The sequence below is a fragment of the Equus caballus genome, chromosome 16 (assembly GCF_041296265.1).
Source record: "Equus caballus isolate H_3958 breed thoroughbred chromosome 16, TB-T2T, whole genome shotgun sequence".
Lineage (NCBI taxonomy): Eukaryota > Metazoa > Chordata > Mammalia > Perissodactyla > Equidae > Equus > Equus caballus.
Genome location: NC_091699.1, coordinates 15726858 through 15745287, shown reverse-complemented (window position 1 = coordinate 15745287; position 18430 = coordinate 15726858). Strand labels below are relative to the sequence as shown.

Sequence of the window (18430 nt, the reverse complement as noted above, 5' to 3'; positions counted from 1 at the left end):
GGTAGTTTCCTTGAGGACAGGGAGGGACTATGATTTACTCATCTTGTATCTGTTAGTGCCTAGCACCTAAGGTAATAAGTATCTAATTAATTGGAAATAATAATGATATTTTAATGTGACCAATTTTTTAGAGATGTGTCGATTTACTAGCCCCTGCACATTCTCTCAGGCTTTTATGGTATTATTAGAAGAGTTAGTGCCCTCAACTGCTGACCCTCTGACTCATCTCTGGTGTCTGGCTTCTGGATGAGTGGAAATTGGAACGTAGAGTTAACTGCCCAGTGGGTTGTGATTGAATGGGCTGCCAAGGTGTAGTGGTTGAATGGAATTTGCAACCAAATGCAATTCTTCGCCATTATTTTTCTTCCTCATACACAAGCAGTGTTTCATAATGGAAATAAAGTTTGCTTTCCTGGCCATTAGCAGACCTCATCATTTTGGTTCCTAATTGTTCTTTTGTCTTGTTTTGTCTCCTGTTTAGTATATATGACCTCGCATTTAAGCCTGATGGAACCCAACTGATTTTGGCTGCAGGAAACAGATTACTGGTAGGATTTTGTCTGAGTTTCCTTTTTAAGTGCTTTTCTTCCTCTCCCTCTTGTAAGCACTCTGAAATTTGACCCCCTTTTTTTTTGAGATAAAAAAAAGCAACGGCGGAAAAACCAGTCATTACTTTTTAATAGGGAAGGAAATGGGCTATTTAAAACAGGTAAGTAAACGGTCTGTCAGATAGGAACCTGTGAACAATACCTCCTTTGGAGTCATTAATCTTTCCCTTTTTACTTCGAGACACCCATGAAAGAGTTGGAAACAAACAAAATGCCTTTGAAACTGGACTAGTGTCAGTTTTCATTTTGTCCCCCTGAAAAACTCAGGCAACAGGACTGAAGGGGCTCCCTCCGTGAGAAGCCAGATAGCCTGACCCCAACTTTTAGGAACTGGCTTACCTAAACAATTCCATATCAATGCTGTCCTATTTTTCATACTTTCAAAGAATATAAGCTCCCTCTGGAACCTATCCCAGTGTATAAAAGTAATTTTCAGAGAATTCTGTTTGACCTAAAAACCTTTGTATGATCTCTCTTTCCTCCTGCGTAAGTCCACTTCCTCTTACTCTATTGTTTCTAGATATGCAGACTGACTATCTCCATTCTCTGTATTGTAACTACTCAATCCTAAAACCATGATTAAATTGTTCTGCAGACTTCTCTCCAGGGTAAACAATCCAAATCCTTTTAGTTTTTTTTCATAGCTTATCTTCTGCAACACTAATGATTTCTGGAGGGTTTGGCCTTGATTTCTCAGATGGCATGTTTTTCAAATCTCCACATATTTATAGATGTTACACAGCTGTAAAATATCCTAAATCCATGTTACAGTTGGGTTTTATAACACTCCCTCTGATTTGCAAACCCCGAGTTCAGGTCTGTGACTTTCAAACTCTTGGTAGCAAATACAAAACATCTCTCTATGATGTTGATATTAGGGGCAGGGCTAGCACTAAAATTTAATCATGTTGTAGCTGGCTCTTTGTATATGCTAGCTTTGTTTGGGAGGGCCTAGCTTGATTGTTCATATATTCAAATTCATGCAAGATGTGTGAACTTTGTAGAGAAGTTCCACAGAGTGAACTTTTGCTCCTGGAGGATCAATAGCATGTTCCTGGCTGTAATGCACAGAGTCAAGACTTCTCATTCTTGGGTTTCCCAACTTTAAGTCACATTCTGTCTGGTTTTTACCTCTCTCTCAGTGCAGTTTTTACTTGATGCAAATTTAGAACATTGACATTTTTTTTTTTATAAAAACAAAAATAGCAGCAGCAACCTGCAAGAATTCTGACTAATGGATGCCATGTGGATAATCTACTTGTGTCCCCCTTTTTGACAGGTTTATGACACTTCTGATGGCACCTTACTTCAGCCCTTAAAGGGACACAAAGATACTGTTTACTGTGTGGCATACGCGAAGGATGGTAAGAGGCCGCTCTGTGTTTACAGGCTCTGTAATGGCCTTATAGCTGCTCATTTTCTCCTTAGTCATTCCTTAATTATTTTTAGTAAGCCAAAGTACAACTTGCAGTTTCAGAAGATAGTTAAGTCTCTTAGACTTCAATTCAACAAGTATTTATTGAGGGCCATCTATGTGCCAGGCACTGTTCCAGCTGCTTGAGATCCTTCAGAGAACAAAACAGACAAAGATCCCTGCCCATATGGGGCTTATATCTGTGGGGGGGTGGGGGACAGTATGAGGGAAAACATAGACTAAACATAGTAAATTAGTAAATTAAGCAGTATGCTGGAAGGTAAGTGTTAAGGAAGAAGAAAAGGTAGGGTAAAATAAGGGGGATTAAGAGAGCTGGATTGGGCAGGGGATTGGGTATAGTATTGAATAGGGTAGTGGGGGTGTTATTGACAGGTGAGCAAAGGGGACAGGTGAGCAAAGATTTGTAGGTAGGGAGGCGTGAGATCCTGGCAGTGGGCATCTGGTGGATGAGAGCTTCTCGCAGAGGGAAGAGCCATTGCACAGACCCTCAAGTGGGAGGGTGCCTTCCAGGGACTGGGCAGAGAGAATCAGGGGAGCAGTAGGGATGAGAGTAGAGAGGTAACAGGTGTGGGTGGCCAGATCATGTTGGCTATTGTAAGGATGTTCGCTGTTAAGGACTTTGGCCTTGATTCTCAGTGAAAATGGGGAACTAAAGAGTTCTGAACAGAGGAGAGATCTGATCTGATTTATATTTTAAAAGGATCCCTCTAGCTGCTGTTTTGGAAACAGCCTACAAGAGGTGAGGATTGGGGCAAGGAGATGAGTGAGGAGGCATCATCTAGATAGGTTTTATAACACTGGTGATGGTGGCTCAGACCTCTGTGGGAGCAGAGGAAGTGGTGGAGGTGGTGAGATTCTAGATATAGTTTGAAGGTAGAGCCGATGGGATTGCCTGACAAATTGGATGTGAGGTGTGAAGAAAGGAGTCAGGGGTGACTCCAAGTTTCTGACCTGAGCGACTGAAAGGATGGAGTTGCCCTCCACTGAGATGGGGAAGGTCACGGATAGAGAAACTTAACGTGGAACATCAGGAGTTCCGTCTTGGACATGTGGAACTTGAGAGAAGTTGACACTGTAGGAGAGAGGGGACGGAATTGCCAGAACAGAGTCGTTGAATGGGCAAAAGGAGATGAGATTTAGGGCATAAATGGGACATGGTGGGAAAGTAGAGGATGTCCCTGCAGGTGCTGGCAGTAGGGGGCATTTGATAGTAGGAGTCCAATGGAAATTTTCTTCCATTCTTTCAGTGAAATAGGAAGCAACATCAACTGAGAGTGAGGATGGAGAAGGGGTGTCAGAGAGTTGAGGAGAAAGGAAACAATGTAAAATCATTGCCTAGTAAAGCAGCTAAGTGAATGGACCTCAGAGGTATAGTGAGGTCTCTAGTGATATGAAGGGCCCACTTGAAGCTGGTGATGATTAATTGAAAGTGAGATCAGTGGTGTGATTATGTCTTTTTCTCCACCGCTTTTAGCTGCATAGATACAGGAGCAAAGGAGGTAGAGAGTTGGATTTAACCAGAGGGGTGGGTTTGCAAGCACCTTTGAAGATGAAGTAAGAGGGCAAGGGAGCAGAGGATGTATGCAAAGGAGTGATTATATACATTGACCTTGAACTGTTGGCTGAGTAATGAGGGGTGAGAGGACCACAAGGGGTGAGGGGCAGAGGAGAGGTGGTAGGTTCTGGTGGGGTTGAAGGATTATTGGAGTTATGGCACCAGGTGGGTGAGGAAGAGGAGAGGTGGTAGTCAGAGAATGGGTGCATGAAATTGATATTGAGAGTTAAAAAGAAATCTGTGCTACCCATGCATGGGATTAGTGGGAAGAACATGGGCTTCGAAATGAGACGGCTTCAAGTTCCAACCCCAAAAGCTCTGTGAGTTTGAGGTGGTTATTGAATCTCTCTGAGTCTCGGTTTCCTCAAGTGGATATGGAGTTAGAGATAAGATTCTGTGCCCTCTGCCAAGAAGTCATAGAATCAGAGTGTTATAGTACTTAAACGAACCTTGGAGATCATCAGGCTCCAGGTTTTTAACTTCTTTTGGGTGGCAGACATCTTTTGAGAATCCGATGTAAGCTATAGACACCTTTCTAGAAAAATGCACATACTTCAAGGATACACACAATTTCGTGCATACGGTTTTAGTCTGATCTAGCCCAATCTTTTCATTTTAGCCCCACATAAAGGCCTAGAGAAATCAAGTGACTTGCTATGGTCGTGCAGCAAGTTAGTGGTAAAGACAACACCAATTTCTTGCCCTGTGGCCGAGTGTGCCACAGTAGTCAGGTTTTTTATATGCGTGTTTGAGTTCAAGTTCAGAATAATACTGTGGGGAGACCTGGGGGGCCTCTGGAGTTCATAGGTCTAGGGGCTCTTTGGCCTGCAACATCTTTAATGCCCTTGAGGATGTCAGAGTGTGCCCTGCCATCGGTGGCATTTGTTAGCACTTGGCAGAGTCCTGTCACACACATCATCTCATCTGATCCTCCCAGTAGCCCTCTGAGGCAGGCAGGGAAGGGATTCTTGGCTCTTCTCACAGATGAGAAAACGGGCTTGGAGCAACTGCAGGTGATGGTGGCAGAGCTGGGCCTGACTGAGGTCTCCCGACTGCAGAGCCCTCATTCTTCCTGGTCTCTCATTCTGCCTCCTCACGACACTTACGTGACGATTAAGAAGGCTTCTGGTTCCTCTAAACTGGTCTTTTCCCCTTGGATCTGGGAATGGAGATACACTGAATTGCAGCTTTGCTCTTTAAGTCTGCTTGTTTCTGATTTCTCCCTTAAGTTTAATAACTATTTAATGAGCAACCATGATACACAGGTGTGTAAGAACTAGTCTTTTTGTTCAAGGAAAACAATACAAGCCAGTGTGAAGAAATAACAATAATAATAGCTATTTTTTTTTTTAGTATTTGTTCCATTCCAGGCACTGTCTTAGCATTTTAATCTCATTTAATCTTCACAACTATGAGGTAAATAGTATTGTTGCATCCATTTTTCAAATGAGGAAATAAAAGCATAGAGATGTCCAGTAGCTTGTTCCGGGTCCTGCAACTGGTAAGTGACATCACTGGGAAGTCCAACCCAAACGTGGGCCCGGAGCGCACACTCTTCATCACCATCTGCCTGCCAGTATGAGGGAGGAGTGACAGAAATAGTAATAAATACAGGCAGCTTCCGTTTATTTAGTATTTGCAGCAATGTCGTATGGATCACCCTAATACCTACTATCTCAGCCACTGTGAAAGGTGCTTTACAGATATAATCTTAGTTGACCTCCACAAAGAGCCTCTGAGGAAGGTGTTATTATGGTTCAGATGAAGACACTGAGACTCAGAGAACAGTGACTTACCCTAAGAATAAAGTCTAAAAATCCTTAACAAGGTGTACAAAATCTGGTTCGTACTTAGCTCTTAATTGTCATCTCTTAACAGAATAGGTAAAGGCTCCCTGTTGTTTGCTGCCATGATACCCTGCTCCACTTCTAAGCACCTGCAAATTTGTAAAAAATATTAATTACAATGTAATTAATAAGTAATTGTTTGTTATATGTTGCCTTTCTCCAGTCCCTTCTTTCATAAAGCCCAAGTAGTATAAAAATGAAAATCTCATCTGTCACTCTTTTGCTTAAAGCCTTTCTTTGGGATAAAGAGCAAGATCTCACCTGTGGCCCTGAAGCACCTAGAGATCCCTCTCTCACCCCCTCACCCCTTGCCCTTGGTGTTCCATGCTGGCTGCCTCTCAGCCCCTCAAACATGCCAGGCTTTTCCTGCCTCAGGGCCTTTGCACATCTATTCTAGCCATGTGGATGGATCGTTCTCCTCTCTTTGCACCTGGCTAAGCTTTGCTCCTCCTTTAGGTCTCGGCTGAAGGATCTTATCCTCAGAGAAGTCTTGCCTAATCTAAATTAGGTCCCCCAGTTATTCTTTTTCATAGGACCCCATTCTTTTCTTACCACAGTGTGTTTGTATTGGATTAGTACTTTTCCCACTATGCTAAACTCTATGAAGGCAGGAATCATGTGTGTTTTAATCACTACTCAATCCCTAGCACAGAACATGATAGCTAGCATATGGTAGGTCCTCAAGCCATCTTTGTTTACTCGGTGCTGGACAAAGCAGGGTTTGAACCCGAACTTCCTTACTCCAAAGTACTGCCACCTGGTACTGATAAGAGGCGGTAGAGAAGCAGCTGACACTTGTTAGGTAGCTTAAAGAGCTCGTTTTCTAAGAAATACTCTCTGGGAAATGCCGTTTTAAAATAAACGTGAGAGGCTGGCCCCGTGGCCGAGCGGTTAAGGTCACGCGCTCTGCTTCAGCGGCCCAGGGTTTGGCTGGTTTGGATCCTGGGCGCGCACATGGCACTGCTCGTCAGGCCATGCTGAGGCGGCGTCCCACGTGCCACAACTAGAAGGACCCACAGCTAAAAATATACAACTATGTACCAGGGAGCTTTGGGGAGAAAAAGGAAAAAAAAAAGTCTTTAAAATAAATGTGAGAATTTTCTTTTTAAAAACACTTTTAGGCAAGCGCTTTGCTTCTGGATCAGCTGACAAAAGCGTTATTATCTGGACGTCAAAATTGGAAGGCATTCTGAAGTACACGTGAGTAACCAGTGAGGTGCATGGTGCTATTAGTTTGACTCTTCTCTTATTGAGTGACTGTAGCAAAAGCCCTTTATGAAAGACACGAGGAAGAGCGTTTTTCTCTGCAGTCGAAGTTGAAGTGCAGTTGTGGGAGTCTGGTGGGTTGAGAAGGTTGGGTAAGGGTAAGTGAATGAACATTTCTTGAGCACTACTAGCTTGGCCAGCCCTGGGCCAGGTGTTTTCCTATAGCTCAGTTTCGTTAATCTGACATCCCACATTCCCCCCTACCCCAACCTGTCTTCCTCCAGTGTCCCCATATCAGGGAATGGCTTCATGACCACCCAGTGTCGACAGCCAGAAACTTGGTCGGTGTGCTCTGGGCTTCCTCTCACTGCAGGGGCTCTGCTCACGTCCCTCCTGTTCCTCCACCTAGTTAACCCCTTCTCACTCTGCAGATCTCAGGCTCAGATGCTGCTGCTTCTGCAAAGACTTTTCTGCCCCTCTGGACTCGGCCGAGTTTCCTTCATGGCATTTCTCACAGTTGTAGTTTTGCATTTATTCTGGTGATTGATATCTCCCGTCAGCCTGTAAGCTCCATGAGGACAGGCACTGCATCTGTTTTTGCTCACCCTTGTGTCCCTGCTGTCTAGTACAGTGCCTGGCCTATAGTAGGTACTCAACAAATGATTTTTTTGCTTTTTTCTTCTTACTTGCAGTAAAACACACATAACATAAAAGTTATAACCATCATAACCATTTTTAAATGTATGGTTCAGTAGCAAGTGCTTTCATGTTTTTGTGAAACCAATCTCCAGAACTCTTTTCATCTTGTAAAACTGAGACTGCATACCCATTAAGCAACAACTCCCATTCCCTGCCCCCAGCCGTTGGCAACCTCCATTCTACTTTCTGTCTTTATGAATCTGACTACTCTAGGCATCTTATGTAAGTGGAATCATACAATATTTGTCCTTTTGTGACTGGTTTATTTCACTTAGCATAATATCCTCAAGGTTCATCCATGTTGTAGCATGTGTTAGAATTTCCTTACTTTTTAAGAATTTTTAATAATATTCTAGTGTATGTATAGACCACATTTTGTATATCCATTCATCTGTCGTTGATGGACATTTAGGTGGCTTCTACCTCTTGGCTATTTTGAATAATGCCGCTTTGAACATGGGTGTACAAATCAACAAACAACTTTTGAAAGAATGAATGAATGAGGTTGTAACTAAAGTGTTACCCAGAAGTGAAGGCATAAAACTGAGGCTGAGATGCCATGTGTGGCACGTGACTCACTCAGCTTTCATTGTTGTCTCCGGATTTGCCATGTTTCCAGATCTTAGCCTGTCATATCTTCATTGCACCTCCATCTTGGATTTCCAGGTCTCCACAAAGCATTAAGAGTAATAGCCCTTAATAAAGCGCCTCCTTTGCACCTGGTGCTAGGCTAGGTGCTTTACATCATTGTCTTTATCAGCTCACAAACCAGAGATGTCCAGCACGCTAGTCCTGGAAGAGGTGGCGTTTACGCTAGGCCAGGGTGATGGGTGGGTAATGTTTAAGAGATGAAAAGGGTGAGGGAGGGGCCATCCGGGGGGGAGAATTCATCCCTGTGCTTTTTGTTGGTCACTTGCATACAAGCTTGTGGTGTGTAGTCAGAGAGGCTATGGGTTCATCATCAAAATCTTCAGTTGTAGCCACTGAAACGTTTGTGGTTTGCTACATGGTAATCTACACTTGTTTACTTCCCAGGCACAATGATTCTATCCAGTGTGTCTCCTACAACCCTGTTACCCATCAGCTGGCATCTTGTTCCTCCAATGACTTTGGTAGGTTCTGATTCCTGATGTCTTGTTCTGAAATAACTGAAAATCTAGGCAAAAAATGCTGAAATGCATCCAGAATGTGACCGTTTCCTCCTGAGAGTTAATGCCACTTCTCTCCCTTCACTGCTGAGGGGAGGCTGACAGGTGTTCTTTGAACTGTGTGGAACCCAGAGAGTGAGTAGTGACTTTGAGTCTGGTACGGAATCTGGGAGACAGCAAGAAGGGCCCCAAGGAAGGGAAATGGGAGAGCAGAGGCATAATTTGGTGTTGCCGCCTCTGGGAAGCCTTCTCCGCCTCACCCTGGCAGGGGCAGTTCAGTTGTCCTCACCTCCGTGTCTCCCAGCATTCGTGTACGTGTGAACTGTGCTTCTTGTGCCGTGTGTCACCATTAACTTGTTTGGTGGCTGTAGCTGTCCTCCCTGAGGGGCTCAAGCCCTGAGGAGTTCTCCCTCGCCCCACACGTGGCACTCATATGGCACTGGCACAGAAGAGAGGCCAGTGAAAGGTCTGTTGAGGCAGGGAGGGAAAGTGGACAGAGCTTATGGGTTATCTCTATGCAAGGTGGAGTCTGGCTTCCAGCTCAGCAGTTGTGTCTTCCTTGCTAAGAGATAGTGGGTACGACAGAACAGCTGTTATCGAGGCGTGAGAGACCTAATTCCTCTGAGTGTTTCACTTCCCTTATCTAAGATGAACACGTTCCCACTTGTCTATCTCACTGGTAGAGTTCTGAGATTCAAAAGAGAGAATGTAATTGAAAGCACATTGTATAAATAAAAGGGGAAGTGACTGTCATTTATTAAACAATTTAGCATTTTCTCCATGTGAGGCACTGTCTGTGTGCATACTTTTGGAATTAAAAAAACAAAATAGGATTCCTGCCCTCAAAGAGCTTCTGGTCAGGGGCAGGTGGGGAGGTAGGATTTGGAAAAATATAATATTAAGTAATAATAATATTTGTTGAATGTTTGCACTGTGCTAAGGGTTAAAAATGAATTCCTATTTGAGCTCTAGGACAACCCCTGAGGTCAGGTGTTATTCTCATTCCCATTCCACTGATGAAAGAGAACGGCCTTAGAGCAGTTCAGTGACTCACCTGAGGTCACCCAGCCCGGTAAGTGGTGGAACCAGGGCTTGGACTCGGCCGTGCAATTGCATGGCAAGTGCTCTGGTGAGCACTGCTGAGGGAGACCCAGGAAGGGCAGTTTTCCTCCATCTGGAGGCTCTTGGCAGGCTTAGTGGAAGATAGATGATATGTACACAGGTTGAAATGTTTGGAGGAGGCATTCTGGACCAGGCAAGAGGGGAAACAAAGTTTGTTTGATGTTGCACCTTGCTATGTAAATATATTTTTGCCCTAGATTTACCTTCTTGATCATGCTTCACGGCCCAGGCAAAGAGTAGACTTTGCTTATGTTGTCTGAACATACACCTGTTGTGGGCACTGAGCCAGAGCATCTAAGGGCAGGAGGGAGCAAGCCAAAGGTAACCAGTGTGCCATGGACGAGGCACAGCCCAGATAGGGTCATGTCCTGTGGGTGAGGCCCGGGAGAGGAGACTGGATTTTCAGAAAGCGTCATTCTTTACTTTAAATATTAAGTTATACTCTGGTTGCAATGTAATATTTATGAACAGTGAAGTTGTCATTTCTTTGAGTGAAACCCCTGAAAATTTGGCTAGAAATTTACCAATCTATCTTCCTTTTTTTTCTTTTTCTTTCAAAATAATTATAGATTCACAGTAAGTTGGAAAGACTGTAGAGAGGTCTCTGTACCCTTCATCCAGTTTCCGCCATGGATACATCTTATATAACTGTTGTACAATATCAAAACCAGGAAATGGGGCATGGCAGTGTGTGTAGATAGTTCTGTCATTTCATCACCTGTGTAGATAACCGTCACCGCAAAGATCCTCCTTTATCGTCATCTCCCCCAACCTCCTATTATCCCTAACCCTTGGTACCTGGTAACCATTACTCTCTTTTCCATCTCTGTGTAATTTTGTCATTTTGAGAATGTTATAAAATGGAATCATACCATATATGAACTTTTGAGACTGGCTTTTTTCACTCAGCATAAAGCCCTGGAGATCCATCTGTGGTGTTGTATGTATCAACAGTTTGTTCCTTTTTATTGCTGAGTAATAGTCCAACCAATCTATTTTCTTTTATGTTATTTTGCATTGAAGGCTTGTGGTCTCCTGAACAGAAGTCTGTCTCCAAGCACAAATCCAGCAGCAAGATTACCTGCTGCAGGTGAGTTAAGGCAGCTCTGAAGGTGGGCTTTGTGTTCCCTCCTCTTCCAAACAGACTCTCAGAAGCCAGTTAGTTCACCTTCACACAGTAGAGAAGGTCTTGTATTACCTAGTTGGTGTGGGTCCCTGTATTTCCTCTTTTCTTCTTTTATGGTCTCCTTGATGGGAAGGACCTGTGCCTTTGATTATCAAGCAAAAGAGAACTATAGGTTGCCTTTTGTGCAATTTTCTAGCAACAACCCTCCTCAGCCTGAAGCTGTACTCAGTGGAGGCTGTCCTTGTCCAGGCAGCATGTGCACTAAAGAAAGCGCAGGCTTTGATGCTAGACCTAGATTCAAATCCAGTTTTGGTCACTGGCACGCTCTGTGACCTTAGGAGGTTCTTCATCTGACAGACGGGGATAAAAATACTGAGTTGATAGGGTTGTTGTGAAATGCACACTAAGGAGTATAAAGCAAGCAGCACAGTGCCTGGCATATAGTAGGCACTCTATAAATGGTAGCTGTTCTGGCTGTGCAGCTTCTGAGTGTAGCCCTTCTTTCATTCAGCATCTGTTAAGCACCTGTTCTAGAGGCTGGGAATATACCAAGACACAGATTCTGTTCTTAGGCCCTCTTCAAGTGGGAGGAGGTTGAAATGTTGAGTGGAAATGGAGGTTTGCCCAGCAATGCAGGCACAAGCTAAGGGCTTTTGTGGAGGGATGTACAGAGAGCTGTGGGAGCTCAGAAAAAGGTGCTGCTACCTTCACATCTCACTGTTGATTCCAGAAGTAAATGGGATTTTAAGTTTGGTCCTCTGACTTTTACATCAAGACCAGGATGATCCCAGCTGTTGCTGCCTCATCACACTATGTTTCATTCAAGGCATCATTGTCACTGGTTTTACCTTCTGTGTGTTCTTTTCCTTCTCTCCATGCCGTTTGTTGGTTGCATGAACAGCTGGACAAATGATGGACAGTACCTGGCTCTGGGGATGTTCAATGGGATCATCAGCATACGGAACAAAAATGGCGAGGAGAAAGTGAAGATTGAGCGGCCAGGGGGCTCCCTCTCCCCCATATGGTCCATCTGCTGGAACCCTTCCAGGTGATCTGATAGCTCTCCTTCTAGGGCAAATACTATTATGAAGAAGGGCTTTCTCAGCAGGCTGAGTTCCTTCTCTCTTCCTGAGGTCTCCGTGCATTCAAAGCCTTTTTACCCCATTTGACTGATCTGTTGTGGAACCTGTTCCATTTGAACGGAAATTTTTAAGAGCATAGCTTGAGTGTTGGAATGAATCTGAGAGATTTAGCTAAGCAGATGAGCTATCTGGGCCACTCTTAAGTGTGTGTGTGTGCACGTGTGCGCGTGCATGTGACACAGGAAGGCCATTTCTTTATGAATTAATAGCTTACCTCTTTGCTGTGGCTTTATTTTGCTTTTTTCTGTTTTTCAGTTCTTCCCTCCAAGTCTGGGCAGAACATGTGCCCACTCAATAAGAAGTAGCTTTTTCATGAGTCTTTTTTGCTGCCCTTGCCAAAAAAGTCAAAATTAAGTATACAAATGTCCCTAAAGCCTATAGTTCCACAAACAATTGGCATCTTCTTCTCAAACCGTACACACAGTTTCCTTCCTATGCCCATGTGACTTTGAGGGTGGACTAACAGCTTTAGATGCTTCTTATGTAATCCTATAATATTATTAAACGACTAGTACCCCCCTCAGAGTCCTCTCAAGATAAATCAAAGGACTTAATTGTGTACCAGCCCAGTGTCGTTTTACAGGTGGTGCCTCTTTGATTTAGAAGGTTGTTTAATTCCATTGCCTTTCTGATACCAGATTATTATGCTTCTTCCTGACTAATTTTGTCCAGCCCAGGGCTATACCATGCATGTCTGATGCCTTCAAAGGCCATTAGCCTACCCCAGAGTTCCTGCTGTTTGATTTTGTGGCCACAGATGACTTTGTGGCTTCATGATACCATTTTTAATTCATGAGAAGCAGGATGCCCAGGTACCTGGTTGCTCTCTTCTTCCGGGCAGCGTTCAGGGGCTCCTTGACAGGTTTTGAAATTATAGCTTTAGTGTAGTTCTAGGCAACGTGATTGTGAACAACCACTTACTGTCTACAGCCGATGGGAGAGTTTCTGGATGAACAGAGAGAACGAGGATGCTGAGGAAGTCATTGTCAACAGATATTTTCAGGAAATCCCTTCTTCTCTGAAGTCAGCAGTGTACAGTAGTCAGGGTAGTGAGGCAGAGGAGGAAGAGCCAGAGGAAGAAGACGACAGTTCCAGGGACGACAACTCGTGAGTGTGTCCTGAGGAGCGAGCACCCACTTTGGAAGGGTCCAGGCCTCGGCATTGACTTGCCAGGGCAGACACTGCTCTGAAGCTCCTTTCTAAGAGGGGTTGGGGGCGTTGTTGATAAAAGCCCCTGTAACAGGGGGGAATACACCCTTAAAACTTGTGTGGGGGTTATACAGTTATTCTTTGAGAAACTTTAGGAAAGACTAAAAAGTCTAAAGGAGAAAGTCCAATTTTTCTGTAAAATTTCATCCTCTGAGGAAACTAGTATTAGCATTTTAACTTATTTCTCCACAGTCTTTTAGGGGGTTCATATAATTAACTAAATCATATCCTACTTTCTTTCTTTCCACTTAACATCGTAGAATGAACTCTTTCTAGTAACATTAGGGATACTTTGAAAAAAATGATTTTTAAGGCCTGCATAGTATGCCCTTGCGTGGATGCACCATAATTCATTGAACACTTTCTCTATTATGGGACGCCTTTCTTAGTCTGTTCCCACACTGTACCTTACCGTGCATTTGCTGGGACACATATCAGAGAGGAAGCCCTTGCCCACAATCCTCACACCCGAATCCTGGCTGTCCACGCCTTCTGCTGTCCAATGGAGATTCCCTGTAGGGAAAACACTGGCAGGCTGGAATGGAGAAAGCTGGAGTAACCACCATATTCAGGTTGGGCAAAAGTGATCTAGCATGGGACTTTCTGAACTGTGTTCTGTGGTACCTGGGGTTCCTTGTAAGAAAGAGGTGGGAGGTGGGGGAAAGAAAAGGAGAAAAGGGTGGGCTTCAGTCCCCATCTGTGCTTCAACCAGAGTAGCCCCTTTTGTTGCTTGACCTGGGTTTTTGTTTTGGTTAAGAGTCCCACTGCCAGGGAAGAAAAGGGGAAAAAAGAGTTTGAAAACCATCAGTTCAGCTCATGGGGGCTGAACCCAGCACAGAGCCATATGTGGCCTCCCCAAGAGGGCTAACTGCAGCCTGGGCTCCTGCGTTGGGTCTCGACTTCAGTGCCAGTCACACAAGTTCTCCTGCAGATCCGTTTCTGTTGACATCCCTGTCCATCTTCATCTTTTTTCCATTCATTATGAATTAGTGCCTGTGATCTTTGCCACTTTGCCACTCTTGGCTGGGTTTTACAGATGAGGCTGTACCATGCCTTGCCTGCATATCTGTTGGTACTGCCAGATGACCACAAGGCCCTGAGCTCAAAAAGCTGGAATTAATCAACGAAGAGGAGGCAACATTAGGTGGATTGAAACCAGGTCCCAAAGGCTGGGAACGTCTCTCTCTTGAACTAGATTCTCAAGTAGCCTGATCCCCGGCCTCAGCTGTGTGCTGGTCCTACAGCCCTGGTCCCAACACTCTGATAGTGATAGGTACTCAGTTTCAAAGATAGTTGTTGGTCTTCAGAGAGCCCTCTATTCTTTTTTATTAGATACAGTCAGAAAGCATTTCACCTGTGCAAGAACCCTAACTGTGAGAGAACCTAGCTTTAGGTGTAATTTACCCTCTTCAGGAAGAGCAAGCAAGGTTTCCCTCTGTCCCTTAAAAAGATCAGACAGTCCATGCCTTCCCACTGCAAAAGACATGTTTCTCCACCATCTCCTCACATTTTATGGTACATAAGAGAAAAACACTCTTGGATCTGCAACCTTGCTCTTTCTTAGTATTGCTCCCAGGAAGCTTTGAAATGAGGGGTTAGCCTCTTCACTGTGGCAGCATCCCAGCACCACTAGCTCCTGGTAGGGCATTTAGTGAAATAACAGATCCCAGGAGGGCCAAACCTCATCTCACCTCATGCCGTTGGACTGATTGATAGGTTGGCCCACGTTACAACTTTTGGCCTCAGTACTGCTATACAACATTTGGCAATCTGACAGCCTGGCCAGGGTGTTCTTTTTCCTGTTGTTAAACCCTTTTGGCTACACTTATCAGCAGGCCATGACCCCCCATAACCTCTTTTGTCTTCTGTTGATTAGAGAGGAACATAATGATATCCTGGCTGTAGCTGACTGGGGACAGAAACTTTCTTTCTACCAACTGAGTGGAAAACAGGTATGTAACTTTGTACAAACCCAGTGGGAGATCGAGTTGTGGTCATGCCTGTGATAGTCTATTTTCAGTTTTGGAGATTGTATTATTAGTAATTATGCACTATTGTTGTTAGCGCCTGTCTGTTGAGCATTTACTGTGATACCAAGTACTGTACTCAGCGCTGTGTGCATACTTCATCTCATTTAGTTCTCACAAAACCCTCTGAAGTAGGTACTTTGATTATCAACTTTTTAAAAGTGAGTAGGTGGGGCTGGCCCCGTGGCCGAGTGGTTAAGTTCACGTGCTCTGCTGCAGGCGGCCCAGTGTTTCGTTGGTTTGAATCCTGGATGCGGACATGGCACTGCTCATCAAACCACGCTGAGGCAGCGTCCCACATGCCACAACTAGAAGGACTCACAACGAAGAATATACAACTATGTACTGGGGGGCTTTGGCGAGAAAAAGGAAAAAAGAAAAAAACTTTAAAAGTGAGTAGGTGAGACTCAGAGCAGTGAAGTAAATATTATGCCCAAGGCCCCACACTGCTAGTAAATGGTGGCACCTGCGATTGAAACCCAGCTTGGTCTGACTGTAAAGCCTTGGTCTTAGTCACGACCCTACCTTCCTGTATTTGCTTTATTTATCCCACAAACATTTATGAGCACCCACTTAGGCCGGCCTTTCACCTGTGTTAGGAACTGCTGACACAGAGCTAAGTTAATGCCTTTGCTCTGTGAGAATTCACAGGCTGGTGGGGACACCCTTTATAGCCAACGGTCCCAGTGCAGCATGATACATGGCATGATAGAGAGCTGTACAGATAGCTATAGGAGCACAAAAGAGGATGATGTCGCTGCTTGGTGGAGATGGGAGATTTTGTAGAGGTGATCTTTGAGCAAGATAAGCAGGAGTTTGCTAGGCAGAGGACTTTGGGAGTGGTATTTCAGGCAGAGGAGATAGCATCTGCAAAGGCAGGGACAAACGAAGATGTGTGACACCTCAGGGAGCAGTGAGTTGTTCAGGGTGACTGGATCCTAAGACTTGTGGACAGAAGATGGAACTAGAAAGGAACATGGGGACATGATCATAAAGGACCTGAATAATGTGAATACAGAGTTTGAACATCACATACTATAAGTACTCAGGAGCCATAGATTTAGGTACAGAGTAAGTTGGTCATATTGCTGTTTCAGAAGAATTCCTTGTGTCTATGGAGGTGGATTAAAATAGAGAGAGCCTGGTGGTAGGAAAACCTGTTAGTAGGCAGGAGATGCCGAGGATTAGAGCAAAGCTGGTGGGGATAGCTTACGTACCACAGCCAAGCGGGTGAGAAATATAGCCTTCTCAATGGAGCCTTTTATTTAAAGCATCTTTATTCCTCAAAACATGTTATGCTGGAAGGGAGGAGTTTCAGGTATGTGTAGCCTACCTTTGGGATCATTTCTTCTACCTCATCTTACCATTGGTCATTTCTTTTGTAGATGAGTAAAGAAAAGATAAAGGTAGTGGATAGTGAAGTATTTTCTCAGTTTCCCATGGCTGATTTCCCCAAACTCTCATTTTAATTATCTTGCATCTAGCCCTGGCCCTACCTATTCATCTATTTAATGTGTATACATCATTGATCAAGAAATATTTATTGGCACATCTACTCTACTATGTACCAGGCACTGGGTGTGGGTATTAGAAATTCCTGGGAACAAATAACCACAATACACAGGGAGAGAATGAAGTCTTGCTTGTATAGTGACGATAAAAAATTGCTCAACATGTGGTCAGGGCCATGGGAACTCTCTTGCTTGTGTGTGGCCCCACAGCTCATTTTGTGGCTCAGAGTTTTTGAATGGTAAGCAACCTCACTCTGCTGAGATAACTTGTACACGGCAGTAATAATGTTGCTTTAGTGGGTAAGTGTCTTTTAAATCTGGGAAGATTTAGAATTAAATATAGGATGATGAAGTAAATCAAACCTATAGTTTTTTGTTAGGCTTAGGTATAATTTGTGTATTTTTGGCATTTTAAGTGTTTGTAATGTTTAAGGAGATCTGGCTGAATAATAATAGCTAACATTTATTGAGTTTCAGGTACTATATAAACTCTTCACAAGGTTAACTCTGTTAATCCTTATAACAACTCTATGAGGTAGGTAATATTATCACCACTTTACATGTGAGAAAATTGAGGCACAGAGAGGTTTAGTAACTGCTGAAAGCCACACAGTTTACTAGTGGCCAAGCCTCATTTGAAACCCAGGCAGACTGGTCCTAGAATCCATATTAGAATATCTGTCAGACTTGTCTTATGACGGCCATTTAAAAGTTGTAGTTGAGTAATCACTTTTATACTTCTGATTTTAAATTGAAGATAAAAGAAATTTTTATTAAGCACCTAAGCAATATTGGAATGTTAAAGAGATTCATTATATTTTCTGGCTTTGGGGGGTGGTCCCTGAGCTTCTTGAGTCTATACATTTATGTATTTATTCTTTCACCAAATGTGGAAAAATTTTGGTTATTATTTCTTCAAATATCTTTCTCTCTTTTCCTTCTGGGACTCAAATTACAAATTAGACCTTTTGATATTGTTCTCCAGGTCATGAGGCCCTGTTCATTCTTTTAATCTTTTTTTTTCATTATTGAGTTCATAATAGTTTACATCATTGTGAAATTTCAGTTGTACATTATTTCTTGTCTGTCACCACATAGGTGCTCCCCTTCACCCCTGTGCCCAACCCCACCCCCCTTCCCCTGGTAAACAGTGAACGGTTTTCTTTGTCCATGTGTTTGTTCATATGGCACATATGAGTGAAATCATCTGGTGTTTGTCTTTCTCAGTCTGGCTTATTTCGCTTAGCATAATTCCCTCTAGGTCCTTCCATGTTATTGCAAATGGGATGAATTTGTCTTTTTTTATGGCTGAGTAGTATTTCATTGTAAATATATATACTACCTCTTCTTTATCCAATCATCGATCAGTGGGCACTTGGATAGTTTCCATGTCTTGGCTATTGTAAACAGTGCTGCAACGAACATAGGGGTGCATATGTTACTTTGGATTGTTGATTTCAAGTTGTTTGGGTAGATACCCAGTAATGGGATAGTTGGGTCACATGGTACTTCTATTTTTAGTTTTTTGAGGAATCTCCATACTGTTTTCCATAGTGGCTGCACCAGTTTGCATTCCCACCAGCAGTGTATGAGGATTCCCTTTTCTCCACATCCTCTCCAACACTTGTTGTTTTTAGTTTAATGATTATAGCCAGTTTAACAGGTGTAAAGTGGTATCTTAGTGTAGTTTTGATTTGCATTTCCCTGGTGATTAGTGATGTTGAACATCTTTTCATGTGTTTATTGGCCATCTGTCTATCTTGTTTGGAAAAATGTCTGTTCATCTCCTCTGCCC

General features: G+C 43.5%; 1 protein-coding gene across 37 annotated transcripts in view; it reads left to right on the top strand.

The window, feature by feature from the left end:
• IFT122 (intraflagellar transport 122) overlaps positions 1 to 18430 on the top strand; it is a 74626-nt gene that overhangs the window by 7784 nt on the left and 48412 nt on the right. For 18 of the 37 annotated variants that reach the window (XR_011426820.1, XR_011426821.1, XR_011426819.1 and 15 more), the window contains exons 2-9: positions 482 to 548; positions 1888 to 1972; positions 6567 to 6645; positions 8386 to 8462; positions 10644 to 10710; positions 11648 to 11794; positions 12819 to 12995; positions 14974 to 15049. Coding sequence is in view for 30 of the 37 variants with exons in the window: in XM_001491770.7 (XP_001491820.2) it covers positions 482 to 548; positions 1888 to 1972; positions 6567 to 6645; positions 8386 to 8462; positions 10644 to 10710; positions 11648 to 11794; positions 12819 to 12995; positions 14974 to 15049 (775 nt within the window). In the remaining 7 variants the exon portion in view is untranslated. Of the gene's footprint in view, positions 1 to 481; positions 549 to 1887; positions 1973 to 6566; positions 6646 to 8385; positions 8463 to 9822; positions 9942 to 10643; positions 10711 to 11647; positions 11795 to 12818; positions 12996 to 14921; positions 15050 to 15343; positions 15517 to 18430 lie in introns of those variants that run through there. The other 19 variants (XR_011426818.1, XR_011426817.1, XM_003363067.5 and 16 more) reach the window with 6 other exon arrangements.